Raw genomic sequence first — 18,078 nt, forward strand, 5'->3', positions numbered from 1 at the left:
TCATCGTATAGGGTAGGTATATATACGTATAATACGAGTAGTTATTTAAATAATAAAACAATCCGTTTTATTATATTATACGTATATATTGATATTAATATCAAAAAGTAAAACGCAATTAATTAAAAACTATTTTTTTTTTTTAAATTGAATTCTGCGTTGTATATCAGCTGTCCCCCAAACGCAAAGCTTGTGATGTCACTATTTGCGCTATTGCTCGTTCAAAGCTATAGGTTTTATCGGTACCTACCCGAAACGTCGTCAGGTCAAATATTATCGTCATCATAAAATTAAACTGGGCACTATGCAGCATTTATAATAATAATAATATTATAACGCGCATACTGTACGTACTAATAATAATAATTATTATTATACACGGACGACGACGTGACGACATTCGTCGGCCGGCGGGTAGAGCGGGCTTGATCGTGCATGTGACGTCTGTGATAAGCGCTTTTCCCAGCGACCCGCGCTTTATACTTCTCATGGTATATACGTCGTACACAATATGCGTATATCAGTGGCTCGGCAGGCTGCAGTGGTTGGGTTGTGTACACACACATACACTCGTATACCACGGTAGCGGTAGTGGTGGTAGTTTTGATAAAATCCCGCGGTTTTAATTAACAATGTCAATGGCAGAGGTATATACTGATATTATATACTATATATAGCGAGGTACATATAAATATATATATATATATATACACTACGTGTCTACGTCTGGACCGGCTGCCGTTTTTGAGAGAGTGAGAGAGGGTGAGAGTGAACGAGTGTGAGTGGGCGAGAGAGATGGGGTGACTGGGCGGGTGGAAAGGCTGAGAGATGAAAATTATTTCGCCGCTGTTAATATAAAATAATATACGCGTGGTGTATTATACACGTCCCGTCCGCGTCGGCGCGCGTCGCACGGCAAAACTTATCGTCCGTATATATGCGGTGCGCGCGACAGCGTCCCGCGGGTCGCCGCCGCCGCCGTGGACGGACAGCAGCCGCGGCGGCATTACGCGCCCTGACACCGTGTACGCCGGTAGTCACGAGCACTTTCACCGCCACCGACGCTGTCACCGCGATCTCGGACCACGACAACGATACACATCGCCACATAAGTCTCGTTCACCCCCCGACCCCGACACTCGTAAGTCTTCTAAACCATATTACAATATTATAATTATATATCGATATTATTATTATTATTATTATTATCGTAGTAATTTTACACGTGGCTATATTATGTATAGATCTGGAGTGGGCATTACACCTATAGAGTTATCGAGTTCGACCGTGATGTATATATTATAGATCCCGTCACACAAATCTGTTGGTTAGTTTGTAGGTACCTGGGTGGGTAGGTGAACTGGGTCTGAGGGTGGATGCGTGTGCTTCGCTGTATACAACGCCGCAAAATAATTTTAACGCGCAAGGCGTTTGAACAGGTGTCTGCGCGTTGTTATTGTAACAAGTGTCGGACGACGGTCGTGCGGTGGCAGAGTGATGTTAGCGGAAGGAGGGGAGAGCGGAAGGAACGAACGCAGCACGTGCTGCTGCTGCCTCGCGGTATACAAACGCGCCAATTGATCAAACTCGCAGCCGCGTACCTGTGTCATAGGGACTGTAAGCTCAACTGAGTCAGCGAGGTCTTTTTGTGCACGCCAAAAATATAAGAACAGTCGCCATCATAGTTTCTGCTTCTGTCGCCAACTGCAGTTGAGGTCTGTCCGTCGACCGTAGTTGTCATAAAATCTCATATTTTTTGTCCCAGGACATACGCGTAGGATATTTTTATATCATATTATCGTGATATCGCATAGGTAATTATATGTATCAAAACTATCGGGACACCATGAGGGCCAGTGGTTTTCAAAGGTTCGATTTGTTCGCGATGGACAATAATTGCAGCAACGCGCGCCGGCAGGTGAGATCTATTTTACGTATTTTATTTTTATTTTTTATTGTTCATTTCTATCTCTCCTGTAGTCGGCTTTTCGAAGTCTCCGCTCGACCACCGTACGTTTATACTAGATGAACTAATTTCAATGAGAACAATTTTGAAAATTACATGTACAAGTTACATTTCCTTAACTTTGTTTCTTAATAAAAGGTTGGGAGATAAAATTTCCACTAAGACAATTATTTATTTTTATTAAAAAAAAAAAATGCATTGTTATTTACAAAATTTACAACATATTATAAAATTTAAAATAAATCTTTAACTGTTCAAATAATTCATAAAATATTATTGGTGTTTAAATACATTATTTAGTTATCTGATTTCACGATACTATGTTATTAGTGATTAATATAATTATCATACGGGGTATGCAGTCTTCTGAGTCATACACCCTCAACATTTTAAAAAATAAAAAAATACTTTTATTATTCTATGAACGTTTTGCGTAAAGCATAAATATTTGTAAAAATTGTAGTTTTTATAAAAGTTGCAGCTAAAGTATAATATATAATGTTATATCCTTCAGGATACCAAACTTATGATAAATTCTAGTGATAAGCTTTTCCTGTATAATGAATTATCACCCCTAAGTAAAATCCAAGACACGTCATTGGCTATTATTTTTATGATAGATTGCCTGCATTTAATAAGTACTTTGATATTCACAATATCGAGAGCCCTAACGAAAACCACTGTCTGCATTGGTTTATCCGACACTGTGAATGTTTGTATAGTTTTCATCTTCTATAGTGGAGCTGATACAGTGGAACCGAGTATACAAATAACCCATTTACCAAATTCGATAATTTTGTCATGAAATCGATATTATTTTTCTATCTATTATGTTTAAAGTTTTATTTTTCGAAAGCACTGCAGCGCGCTATTGCTGCAAGTATAATCGTGACGACGAAGTTTTCTTTGCGCATAATATTATTGTTTATACATGTCAAGAGAATAATATTTGTTTTTTGGATTCTATTCAGATTATTATACACTTTGATTCACTTATATTATTATCACCAACTTTACTACAGTCATTATCCATAGTTTATATCGTTTATACTCTTTAGTGATTAATCATTTAAAGGGTTTATAATTAAAAGAATTATAGGTAATATTTGCCTGTCGACTGTCCATTTAATATAATATAATGTTTGTTAATTTATGTTTTTTTTTTTGGTAAAAATAATGACGTTAATCGTACCTATGTATAGACCACAATATCAACAGCAGAAATTACATTTTAGTCAGATCTTGATCTTTTTTGGCTCTATAGCTGTATAAGCTCATATTAATTTATCATTTACACAACTCATCGCTTTGAAATGTACTTATGTATTAATATTAGGTCTGCTACTAATTCATATTTTTTTATTACTGGTACCTAATACGGTGTTTTTGATAATTATATCGAAATATGGTAATTTTGATAAATCTACCACTTGATAATACCATTGTTGAATAAATATTTTTAACTGATTACATTAAAATATATAAAGATTATATAAATTATAATTTAAAACTTAAAAATATAACTTCATTATGGATCTCATATTGGTTGCTAAAATATAATAATAAATAAAAACTTATTTTTTTAATAATGAAAATAAAAATAAAGCTAACAAAATTCATTTATACTAACGATGTATAATTAATTTCACTAATTAGTTTTTTTTATTTATTTGACGTTTTAATAATTATTTTTTTTTTATTTATTGAAATTTATCAATTTTAAATTATAAAATATGAAAATAATAATAATAATTAATCATAGTTTTTTGATAAAATACTGTCTAGAACAGTATTTCTCAATCTAAATCCTAATAAAAAAATAATCAAATTTCAAATAAATAAATTTTATTCTTTGGTCTAATGGGGAATATAAATACTGTTGTTTCTGTTATGAATTAGGTACCGTTGGTACAGTATTTTTAGTATAATAACTACAGAAATTAATGAACCATGACATCAGTGGTAAATTAAAGGCTATCTAAGGGTAAGGCTAAGAAAATTTAGAATCTTTAACCAATACTCTTGAAATAGATTCAACTCCGAGAAAAATAAAGAATATTGGAGAATTATTTTTTTTTTTATAATTTTTTTTGTCCAATTTAATTATTATTATTATAAGTACTTTTAAAAAAATTACTGATATAATAAATATTTCTTAATAGTTAATAATATTCGTTTACAGATATTAAATTGCAATAGTAAATATAGGTGGTAATTTTTTTTTATCTCATCTAAAATATCTTAAAAACTTGATAAAGTAAAAATTAAGTGTTTTGAAACTAATTAAATGATCCAAATATCTTACGTCCAATTTATATGTTGTATTTAACGCAAATTTTAGGAGCAGGGTTCCATTTATTATTTTTTGAAAGTGTCCAAATATTTATATTAGTTTATTATGCTACTACATGGTAATTATTGTTATTCTCAAATACCGATTACTGGTATATTAAAAATAATATCATTCCTAACCAATAGACATTTGCGATCTACCTCAGTCACTCACTCGAATTTTTGTACTTCAAAATGTTTTTTTTTTTTTTTTACCACGAAATTTACTATTGACAATACGAGTATTACATGTTAAATTATATAATTAAATCACAAACAAATAAATAATATTATTCACCATAAGTCATTAATATTATTCATAAAGGCTTAGAACTTATTTTCTTTCAACGGTGTATTTAAATTATAATATATACCACTTTACATTATATTATGATATGTATGTTTGTGGCAGCACGATGCGGGTGGTGTAGCGTTGGGAAAGTTCTAGCGCGCTCGTCCGACGTGTTCGTAAATGTATAACTGGTGAATTAATAAAGATGATTTAATATTTGTATTAGGTGTTTTTGTTTGTTTGTACAACATGGTTTTATATTTGAATAACATCAAAATATTATTTCTCGATTAATCATCGGTATTTGCGATTATAGGTCAAACTGAAAAATATTTCTTTTTGAAATTTACCTAATAAGTATACATGAATTATTTTTGATATTTAATTTTAGAACTTTTAATAAGCCTCCCCAAATGTATAAAAACTTATTATTTTGTATACATTTTTGCGTTTTTATGTGTATTATTTTTGATATATTGTTACGAGTAATATACACAATATACTATTTAGTTTAACTTTTACTGTACAGCTAAGCTATTCAATTTAAACTTTGAAATGTCAGTTACATAAAATCTTGACCTAATCATAAACTACAATATTACTTAATATAGTTTAATGTTGACAATATATTCAGTAGATACTTGTATGTTTATATAAAAATTTATAATAAGTCTGTGTTCATGTTATATGAAAAAAAAAATATTTGGAGTGGAGAATATTAAGTACTATCGAAAAATAACAATTGATTGAATTATAATATTATCTCTATAAAGTCTGCTTAAACTCGGATATAACAATTTTTACGATAAGGAATTTATGATTTGTTGTATTTTGTAAGTTCATTACTGTTGTTTTTTGTTGAAAAAAGAAATAAAAAAATACACGTCATAACGTAACTTATTTACTAGTGGTAGACTGGTAGAGCCTTACATATAATTATAATATTATAAAAATTGATAAAACCCTGTTTCCTATATCTACGTATTATAATATAACATTTATTGTTATCGTTTCCGTGAACAATACATATTAAAGATTTCTCTTTGGTCTTATATAGGCTTGTAATTTTCACATTGTGTATTATTTGAGGATAAATACAGTTTTTTTTTTGTTCATTCAAATTTTAAACCACGTGTTTTTCAGTGAATCGTGGGTTAACAAAGAAGGATTTACCGACCGAAATTAACCCTTAAGGGTCATATTCGATTCGTTTAGGTATAATAAACTGGGTGATTATTTTATCGAACACTCATTATTTTAAAATCTATTAACTTTTTTGAAAATATTTTTTATATAATTTACAGTCAAAATAAAATAGCATTTTTTTAAAATATTTTGTATTATACTTTTTTATTTTTTTATTTTTTGAACTACAATTTTTAATTTCATATTTTGAAACAAAATATTTTTTGAAATATTTCGATACATAAAAATCAAAATTCAGACTGATAGTTTACGTGTTATAAGTATTTAAAGTTTAGGTGAGGGTGAGCGAAGTAGTAGACAAACATTTTGCGGAAGTACCAATCCATTCCGCTCACTAAAACTTTAAATACTTATAAATCGTAAATTGCTTGTTTGAATTTCGATTTTTATGAATCAAAATACTCAAAACTGTTCTGATTTAAAAAATGAAATTAAAAATGTATGTTGTCATTCAAAAAGTAAAAATTTACGATAAAAAATATTAAAATTTTTTTAAAAACATGTTGGTTTATTTTAATCGGAAATTATGTAAAAAAAAATATCTTCAATAACATTAATAGATTTAAAAAAAATGATTATTGTTCGATAAAATCGATATTTTTTATATATACCATCATATTTTTACATTACTATACATTACCTAATACTTCTTGTATTATCAAAATACACACACACTTTGCACTCTTCAATTAACGTTAATTTTTCTACGTTATTCCGCGGTTCATTTGATTCTAGATTAGCGTTGAGTACTACACATTGTATCATTATATTATACAGATTTTATTATTATCAGTTTGATTTGAAAAGTATCAACCCGATACGCGAAGCCGTCGCAGCCATCATGAAATAATCCGTTGTAGAATACAGTGCTGGCGGCGAGCGGCGGCGGAGGACCTATCTGTTGTGTGTATATAGTCGCCGGTCGATAGAAAACATGTGTCCTTTTTTCCATACTGACGATTTCCGACTGCCGCCGACAGCTCACACATACATACACACGTACAGCGCGCGCGAACACGACGACCGAGTTGGGGCAGCTGCTCGCAGCTGGTTAATGTTTATCTAATAATACACATCGGCACAAGAAAATGCGGTCTCGGAGAAGCTTTTTCCACGCCGCTTTTGGTCGATATTATCGCCGTCGTCGTATTCGTAATGACGACGATAATAATAATAATAATAATAATAACACGTTTATACACACATAATATAAATATATATTTTTATTTTATTATAATATATTATATTATATTGTGTAGCCGACTGTCACTTGCGCATGACGACGTTGCATGCCGGACAAATTGCACCATGCGCGTGTTATATGTATATTATCATTATACATTGTATAAGTTGAGCGACTCAATACAACCAAGTTTTTTCATTGCCTTTTTTTTTTTAACTCGACGAATCCTAAGATACCTATTAAACTGCTAAAACATTCGATGAATCTTTGTGTACTGCGAGAAAATAAAAACAGTAATCGGAAGGACTGCAGTGCTTCAAGTCACCTATATATGATATATGTATATAATACAAAATCAAACCAAACGTTTTTTAATTTTCTTCTTCGTCGATATTGAAAAAGACTGTCACAACCACACCATTATTTGAAAAAATGTAAATTCTACATACTAAAATAAAGACATAAGAACCACATAAAATGTATGAAATTGTACAATTCTAAAATTGTCAAGACTATTGGTTATAATAGCTTATAATAGCTACTGCAACAATCCACCAAAATGCCAAGGAAACAATCTACTAACATTTTACTCAAAAGATAATCTAGTTTTTGTGCTTTATGTATGAGAAATCACTCATCCATACAATTTTAAAGGCTGCCAAATTCATAAGGACATCGACTAAAAACTTCTGCAAAAACCATCCCTAAAAATGAAAATATAAATCTTTCCGTTGTATCAAATCATTTCATCGAAAAAACTCCCTAATATAACTCTCATACCACAATACACTTACAAGTTATTATAGGTATATAATTATTAATTACATATCCACACAACACTAACATGATTAGAATCTCTAGATATTAGACAATTTAATATCTTAAAGTTTAGGATCTAAACAATTTTATAATATAATTGAGATTAATTATTACGCTTGTGATTTTCCTAATAACTACTGCTGCAGTTATCATACATTTTATCGAAAAAAATGCCTTTAAACATACTAGTTTTTAATTATTTTTCCGTGCTCAAATAAAATTAAACCATTTAATTTTATTAACTAATAACTATACATGAAATGATAAAAAAAATGTCTCTGAAGTGTCATCAGTAGGCATATTTTTTGAATCATTTATCATACATGCTTATTGTACTTAATAATTATTAATGCATAAATTACGTACCCTCAAATCTAAAACGACTATAATACTGTTGTCTGTTGTATATGAAAAAAATATATACAAACAACAAAAAATTGGATATCTATTCAGGAATTTTCTGTACTGTACTTATTTAATACCTACCTAAAGTCTTATTATGTACCTTTCAAATCATGCTAAACTAGAAATAGCAATCAAATTTTTCAATAAGCGGTTTAAAAGTGTTTAAAATAAAAATACTACTTGAAATTATAGCCATGTTATGTATTTTATTTATTTTACATACAGATAAGTACAAAAAATAAAGTCGAGAAAATTTTATTTTCGTTAGTCATAGATTTTAACATCAACGTTCGTTTCACTAATTTATACAATTTATGGTTACAGTTTACGTGTTTATGAATAACTAAAACATTTAAAAAATATTGAATCTTTTATATTCCAACTTGTGTTACATCATTGACATATTATTATATATTTCGAACATCTACATCAGATTTAGAAAAATATGTGCTTTAGTTTTTGTATTTTATGATTTTATTTTTCAAAAGCAGACTTTATTATCACTCTTATAATATGAACCTTAATTACACAAATAAAACTGGTAAAAATTCTATTTTTATTTTTTATTATTATTTGGTACTATTTTCTTTGTACAATAGATTATTATTTACAATGTTTTATTAGAAATACAAAAATATTTAAAACTGATAAGTTACAAAACGTTGTGACTGAGGTTCAGTTGGTAATGTCCCTAATGTTATATTTTCTGTATAGTATTTTATAATATCTTTTATGACATAACATTTAATACTTCTTTCATATTCCAAATAATATAATTTAAGACTTAAGGTTATCACTGATAAAAAGGCATTTGTCTTCAAATTCGAACCTTAGTTATCAGTGTGTTTGTAAAAAATCAGGCTCCATTAGCAAAAATATTTTTTAGACCATTTTGTACTTCCGAGAATTTGTAAAATAAAAACTATTAATATTTTGATATAAACATATTTTTGTAATCTTTTACTATCAAATAATTTTTTTGTCCTACTTCTCAAGTACTTATATCATTGCTGTATGTTACCGGGCAGGTGCTATTATAGTGTATAGGAATAGCCAATCATAATTTAAATAAAAAATATTGTTATAAATAATTATTCAACCATACGAGTAAAAACAAAATAGATTTTTAAAATTACTATTATAAATTAGTTTGAAGTTTCGTGTTTATTCAAATGTATTTATTACTGGTTTTGATGGAATAATCGATATTATGAATGTATTACATATAAATATAAGTTATAACTAGTAAATAATAATAATTCAGTATTATACATAGGGTGATTCTTTTATCAAACAATACTCATTATTTCAAAATCTATTAACGTTTTTAAAATATTTTTTTTTTACATTATTTCTAATAGAAATTTGTTTTTTAACTTTTTTTATTTGTTTGAATGACAACGAGCATTATTAATTCAATATTCTGAAGTAGAATATTTTTCGGAGTATTTTGATACATAAAAATCGAAATTAGGACGAGTAATTTATGATTTATAAATATTTAAAGTTTAGATGAATGATATTTAAATAAGAACTCTGAAATATATTCTATTTAATAACACGAAATTAAAAATGTATGTTGCCATTTGAAAAAGTAAAAACTTGAGAATTATAACGATAAAAAATATTAAAAAAATATATTTATTTTTAAAAATTGTATTTTATTTTAACTAGAAATCATATAAAAAAATATTATCAAAAATGTTAATAGATTTTAAAATAATGAATAGTTTCTCGATAAAAGAATCACTCAGTATATATACACCAACATTACATGTATATAATAATATATATATTGAATCTACTATAAGTTTTTTTGCAATGTAATAATATTTAAAAAAAAATTTATCTGAGGTTGACACGCTTTACCAGTATACGTTAATTGGATTTTCATATGATTGAAATATTGTGTTTCAGTCTCGATAATGTATGCTTTGATCGCTTAACAGACGTATATATTCAATACTATACAGCATATACCTATATTATACCTCTGTAAAGTATTTTATATATTTTTTTTTCAATGTTTCATTTGGTATAATATAATATGCATAGGTTTTCATTTTTTTTTTGAAAAAGCATTATTGAATAAATATCAGTCTCTTCCAATGTAAACATTAAATATTACAAAGAACTTTGAGTATTTTACCTGAGATTATTTTAAGTAAATTTAAACAAAAAAAAAAAAATAATAAAATTTCTCAAAAAAAAAAAATGATAATATAAATAATAATTTGATTAAGGTGAAATCCGTATTATTATAATGTGTATACAATATAAGCTGATTAGATTGTACTGAAAGTAGCTTACCTGAGGGTTGCGGTCCTTAGTATCATTCAATTATGATAAGTGATTTGTATTAATTAAATAATTTAATAAATCCTATACAATATTCTGTTCAAATTATTTAAAATAGTTTTTTAAAGCTATTCGACTTAGCCAAATTACTTTCATATTTTTTTGATATGTAATAATTCACTATCCGTGTTAATTTTTCTAGTTAATGGAACCAAAAATGATAAAGGAAGAAGCGATCGAACGTGATTCAGGTATTCTCACAGACGAAACAGCTATAAATAACAACAATAACAAGGAATCTGCATTCAGAATTCACATTCGTAAGTATATTTTTAAGTTTATCTTAAATTTTGTAACTGCCCCTAGTATTATTATTATAAGTTTTATATAGAGAATATAAAAATAATTTTTAAGGTTAAAGTGTACACAGCTGTAGAACATACATGTTAAAATAAAATATATAGGCTAGGTGCATTCTACAGTACGCCCAGTAGATAGTAGTAATAATATATAGCATTATAGCTTCACACTAAAACTTGAACATCTGTCTGTCCAATCAGCTATTTGTAAAATTGTCAATTGTCAAACTTTGCTCTCGGCATCGTATATAATATAATAATTTACAAAATACTCGTAGTGTGCATAAATATAACTTTTTATTGTAAAACTTACAATACTATTGATACTTAATTTCTCATTTATCTCATTATATTTTATTTAAACCAATAAATTTATTGGCTATTACTTATTGAAATTGAACTCTAAAATAAAAAGGATCATAGTATTTGAATAATGCATTGGCGGTCATAAGATTTATGAAAAGGTCCAAGTATAAAAATGAGGAAAAACAATATTCACGAATAGTTTGGTATGTTAGATACATCGTCGTACATAATAAAATTATTTATATAAATATATACAATTTTCCATTCTAATTTTTTTATTTATAAATCAAATACTTTATGGGAAATGATTTTAATTTGGTATTATACACATATACACATGAATAAGGATTAAATATGAACTATATAGCTACTAGATGCTAGATGCTAGATCATTATTTTGTTATGTGATTGTTAAGCATTGTTGATTTTGTGATTACAAATTATTACGAATTAATTACTAATTGTTTATAGTGTGGTCTGATTTCGAAGTTTTGAATTCGCGATACTAGGTTGACGGTCCTGAGTTTAATGGTATTTCATTGCATACGTAATAAAATGATTTTGGGTGGAATAGATGTATCAACTTCTATTTCTAATAGTATTTTATAATTTATTTATATTACTTACTATTAATAATATAATTTTATATTATTATTGATTAATATGATGGTAGATCTTTTCCAAAAGGATCACATATAATATATTATCAAAACATTATAAAACAATTGTCTTAAGGTAGAATAGTGTGAATGGACTGTGATGGTATAAATAATTTAAAATTAGACTAATATTATTTTGAAAAATATGTGATAACAAATAACAATTAGTGATTATTTAAGTTAATAATGGAATATTTAAAGTTTCTACAACTAATTTGATGAAAAATCACGGATATTTTTAAGTTAACCACACTTCACTTGTGAAATCCATAAAATCATGTCATTAATTAGTAAGTACTCATATTAATTCTCATGAACTTGCATGACCTATCTTGAAATGTTCACATCGTTCCTTCCCTTACAAAACAATTACCGATTCAACAACACCAGCCCTACCATCAACCGTAGTAAATGCAAACATCCTTAGTAGAAAGTATTTGTGTCATTTATTTTAAAAAGTATGCTTATAAATAAATTATTTACGACTTATCAAAAAAACTTTATTTAACATTTTTGAATTTTTGTGGCTAACTTCACAGGCATCAAAATATCAAAAATAATTTTATAAAATCATGCCGGTTATGTGTATTTTTTACTAACTACATGACATTTCTTAGTGCAAAATCTAATTAATTGAAAATTTAAATAAATAAATATGTATTATCATACAAAGGATTAAAGGCGAGTGAGCTTGCCTAATGAATCACCTCGTATAATACTAAGTACTAACAAAAATATGGCTGTATAAAATATATATAAATACATAATTAGAGAATTTATGTGATTTTCAAGTTAAATTTTCTATTGGAATATAATATTGTAATAATATATTATAAACGATTTATTATATTTAATTTCAGTAATCTGATATTAAACAGTTTTAATCATTATGTTTCAATATACTCTTGTATAAGATATAGTGTGAACTGCAAATTATATTAATATTAATAATGACGGAGGATTTATTTATTAATGAATAAAGTAATAAGATTAGGTATAATAATGATTAATAGAAATAATGATTTCGCATAATTCCTTAAATTTCTCTTGAAAAACATGTATGAAATAGAAACATAATCGTTCACGTACACTAGCAGATATATGTTATATTACTCTAGTCGAAACGCCGCTGCCGTCAATTGCATAAAAGCGGAATAGCTGCTCACAGGAACGTATATACAATTCGAGATATTATGTGAGTGTAAGTTGTAAAACCAGCGCTGCGAACGAAAATTAAGTGTCAAGTTTTGTAATAAGGAAAAAAAGAATAATAATAAAAAAAAAAAAGCAAAATATTATTATAAGGCAAATTGAAGCCAGCACGTCTGTTACACGCGCATACCCCTGCTCTCCGACACCTGCGATTGACGTTCTTTAGTAAAATATGGCGCCATTCTTGGTCTCCTTCCAATAACTTTCACGCCACCACCTCTCTCTCGCATTTATTAAAACCCAAAATTTATTATAATGTTCGGCCGATTGTAAACCCTTTTACCCAGAAGTCCAACGCCCCCGCCACAGCGCCGCCGCCACCGTCGTTCCACGTGCCAAATATGATTTATCTGAAATCCATATAGATATAATATACATATATATATACGTTGTATACTCACACCACCTAGATATTATTAGTGGTAGAAATTCGATGCACTGTATGTCGGTACATATTATGTATTATATAGTTTGGTAGTAGTAGTAGTATTAGTAGTGTCGGTGGTGGTGGCCAGAGTTATTAATTAAAGTTTAGAAAGTAATTCCAAAAGCGGAACCTTGGCCAACTTTGCCGCTTAAGTCCGATACGCATACTTAAATATTATATATAACAGTAGATACACGGGGAGTGTGTACACTGTACAGTGTATATTGACTTTATCCGGACTTGAACTACTGTAAAGTTTTTACGCGTGTCACCCAACCAATAATAATCATCATCATTCTCGGTTCATTTTATTGAGTGTTTTCACGTTGTTAATTTATTCTTATTTTTGTGTGAGGGGGGAATATAGGAAATTGTAAAACAAAATATTTCGTAACGTAGCGTTTGTATAGTCTGAGACTCTGAGCCTTATAAAGTTTCCCGAACAGTATGAAAAAGTTTTGATGTCAACTCTTCTACAAAAACACATTATTTTTGGTTTGAGTAAATCACCGCTTTTTTAGATCGATGTAGCTAATAATTTATATGAATTAACATTAACAATTAACAGTTATTATGGCGATTTATTTGTTTATTTTTACAAGGATTTTAATTAGTTGAGCATACAAGGCCGAGAAGGCCGTAGTTATGATTATCGTCAATGTTGTCGTTATAATAATATGTTATGTGACAACTAACAATGCTGTACGGTTGTCGGTAAATTCGCTATAGAATTAACGGATTTTTAATGGTATAAATTAATTATACTAATTGCAGCGAGACCACCACAAAATGATATAAATTATTTACCAAACTTTTAATTGCCATCTTCGGCTGTCATTATGTCTCAGACCGGTCCTTCGTCGTCTCAAGTGTGTAACTCACAGTTTGTATACAAAAATCAACAATCTAAAGCTATACGTCACTATTATACCGTTGACAAGGGGTGCGGGGAGTTTTATTCGGGTGAATTAAATAATAAATTATTCATTAAAGAAGGAATCTTAGAGTATCATTTGGGTAAATAGAAAATTTTCATTTATGCATTATTTAACCTGTTTTTCCGTGCAAATTAATGATTTATATGGGTAAATACAAAACTTAGTAATTTTGTTTCCCAATTATTTAGAGACTTGGGACATTTTATGATTAACTAAGGATTTAATTGAAAATTTCTGAATTGTATACTAATGTATGCTTATGAAGTGTAAGACATTTTGTTTATCAATGTAATTATAACAAGTTAGGAAAATTCCAGTATCTAAACTATACTACATAATGTACCTAGTAGATATTCTGCATGTACTAAGTACTTGTCTATTATGATAATCCTACGTGAAAATATATTCCTACACCTAATATTGTCATTACAACATATGTGAACAGCTGCACATAAGAAATTATTGAGACCAAGCAATAGCAGTGTATATACGATTTTGTTTTAACAATTTTATTAGGTACTTACTCTAATAATAATTTTGTTCCTACAAAGCTACAAGGTGAATTATTCATGGATGATCGTCACATATAGTATGAATAAGTTAAATGTATTTCTGTGTTTATTGTGAAAAAAAATTCAATAACATTGAATATTATGATATTCGTTTATTCGTATGGCTTTAAATGAATCATCATATTTTTAAAGTAATATAAATAATATGCATAATTAGATTAACTAATGGTAATCAACAGATTGTAAATAATAATAACGGTTATAATAATAGAATTATAAAATCTAGTGTTAAATAATAGTAACGATAAATGTATTTTTAAAAAGTTTTAGAATTACAGTAGCACGTCTAAGCTCTTGATCCATTTCACTCTACCTCTGGTGTATTTCGCAAATCCCTTCGATACCTTGTCTAAATTTCCTCTTCCTGGCATATCTTAAAAATATGTTTTATTCGTTGCCACAGTTACACGTTGAACTTTATTTAAGTTTCCATTAGTACATTATGTATAGGGACTTACAATATTATGAATTTATGAAGTACAAATGTATTAATTAAATCGTTAAAAAAATAAAAAATTATGGTAGATAATGGCTATAACATAATATGTAGGTTGCGTACTGCGTGTTACTGTATAAGTATAATAATATTATTACTGTACCGAAATGTATAGAGAACAATTTTGCGGTAGTATCGGTGTCCTATATTTATTTACATAAAATACAACAACAAAAAACTCGTTTTCAATTTTGAATTTAATTTTTATCTCTCATTTATTATCATCATTAGAATAATAATTATTCAAGGCGAGAGTAAAATAATTACAATCGTTGCGTCAAAATGATATATCTGCGGGCGGCAAAGTAATATTAAGAATTCGAAGGGATATCCAAACGACTGTGACGGCGACGGTATGTAAATATACAATATTATATATATATAATACTATGGTTGTGAACAAGATGCGGTTTTTGGTGGTTTTGAAATCAGTATTGGTTTCAGAGTTGTTTTTTTAATTTTCAATAAAACAAAACGAAAAAACCCGTACATATTAATTAACCGAATTTTGCGTGCTTGGAAATAAATTGAAAAAGTTCAGCTGTGCACATTGCACGCACCGCACGATCGTCGCCGGCGGCGGACCAGAACAGCGGGCATATATCGCGGGACCTCCGCTGGGGTGGCGGCAGTGGCGGCTGGCCGGGCGCCAGAGGGTCTGCTCTGCTTGGCGAATAATCAATTCGCTATTTAGATGACACTCGACAAACCGTCGAGTTCCAAATATTAAATACACACCAGTCCCGTCCCCGTCCCCTCCACTGTGGATTTCATCCCCTCTACGGATCTTTGCCTACACTTCCAACGAGACGTGTTTAATCTTGATAGATGACATTCCAACAGCGTGTACGTAATATATTATTGTATCGTTCTTGCACCGCATATTATTTTTTCTCCACATTTTTATAGTTTTATTCTCGCCGTTTATTAAAGCAGTAAACTCTTGTAATGTCGAATCTCAAGGTAATAGAATGAACTTTGAGAAATTGATTTTTATTAAACATTTTAAAAAATTGAATAATTAAATACATAATTTGAATACTTAAAATATTTATACATAGGTTCCTACAAGCTACAATGTTTAATATATTATATTATTTTTTTAAAATCCATCATTAAAGTTTGTTTTTTTATCTTTAATGATGTTTATTTCAAATTTTAAATTGTAAAATCGCCATGTTTCATACCTGTTGTAATCACTCAAAATAGTTTGAAATAATGAAAATAATAACATAATACAATAACATTAATGATAATACTTACGGGTAAAATGGACATAATCACGGAGGTTCTAGACCATACATTTTCATCCACCAAAATTCTTCATATAGCTAATAATCGTATAATTTTTCAACAACATCAAGAGCGGAGAATTTTTTTCATCATGTGCGGTTAGACGATAGTAATTTTGTAAATTCATCTAATATAAAGCAATACTGTCTACCGTCCATAGATTTCTATTGTTAATTTTAAATTCATTAAAATAAAATATAGAAATAAATTATGAAAGTTCCGGTCGTGCTTTCTTAATTAAAAATTAGAGGTTAAAGACCTCGTGAAATAATTATGTAAAATATCGATCTTATAGATATTATATTTTCTGATTTATTTAAAAACTAAATTTTAATGAAATTATACGTACGGTAATAAATTAATAGTCTATAAATAATCTATAAATCTATTTTATAATTAAATATCTCTTGTAAAATATTTTTAATATCACATATAAATTTTCGTTAATTACATGAGCTCCACGTTTGAAAGATTTTTCCCATTACAGTACTTCCGACAGTCAAGTGAGAGTTCAAAAAAATTGAAAAATACACATATATATATATAGCTAATATACATTTCCACTATTTCCAGCACTTTTTCTCAACTGTGTGAATCCAATGGTTTGGAAAGATTATCGGGAATCGTTTATTTTAAGGGAATGATATCCTTCAACTGTTTTTCATTCCCTGTACAATTGCCTTCAAACAATAAGTTACTTAGCTACCCAATTTTACAATCGCAATGACAATAATAAATATATATATTATTTAATATAAGTAGGTAATTATATTCAAATAGTGCTTAGTTTAATGTATAATGTATATCAACTGAATATTCTAATTTTGTTTTTTAATTATTAGATATTTCATATTTTGTTTATAATAATTGATAAGTATAATCTTTTATTTTAGAATATTATTAGAAATGCAATCAATTGAATGCTTGGAGAGGAGAAGAGGTGCATTTCATGCCTGTTCTAAGTCATTTCTGACTATATGCCGACTCTGCAAACTTAACCATTGTTAAACTTTTGATCTCATAAAAGATCGAGATATAATCCTGTATTCTCCCTTTTGACAGGCATTTTGTTGTAAAGTACATGAAACGAGTGTTTGTAATTTGTATAATATTATCGTGCGATATCTACCTGACCGTGTAAGATAATTCTTACGAGCCGTTGGTCGAAAGTACTGAAAGATGATGGAGTGTGTGTTATGGTTGAGTAGCGGGGAAGAATAGCGGCAACAAAACCATGCGGGCGTTATCGCGTGGCAGCGTCTGCAGCGAAACAATTCACAGTGATAAACGTGGCTATGGAGAGTGGAGACTAAACT

At 28.7% G+C, this 18,078-nt stretch overlaps 1 protein-coding gene across 1 annotated transcript in view; it reads left to right on the forward strand.

Annotated features, from left to right (window-relative positions):
* The first annotated feature begins 1,585 nt into the window (after window positions 1-1,585).
* The window catches only part of LOC132919900 (protein CBFA2T1), a 44,777-nt gene continuing 28,284 nt past the window's right edge, over window positions 1,586-18,078 (forward strand). The window contains exons 1-2 of the mRNA XM_060981819.1: window positions 1,586-1,918; window positions 10,703-10,820. Coding sequence (XP_060837802.1) covers window positions 1,823-1,918; window positions 10,703-10,820 — 214 coding nt within the window. The 5' untranslated portion in view covers window positions 1,586-1,822. The remainder of the gene's footprint in view (window positions 1,919-10,702; window positions 10,821-18,078) is intronic.

This window comes from Rhopalosiphum padi, chromosome 1 (assembly GCF_020882245.1).
Source record: "Rhopalosiphum padi isolate XX-2018 chromosome 1, ASM2088224v1, whole genome shotgun sequence".
In the NCBI taxonomy this organism is placed as follows: domain Eukaryota; kingdom Metazoa; phylum Arthropoda; class Insecta; order Hemiptera; family Aphididae; genus Rhopalosiphum; species Rhopalosiphum padi.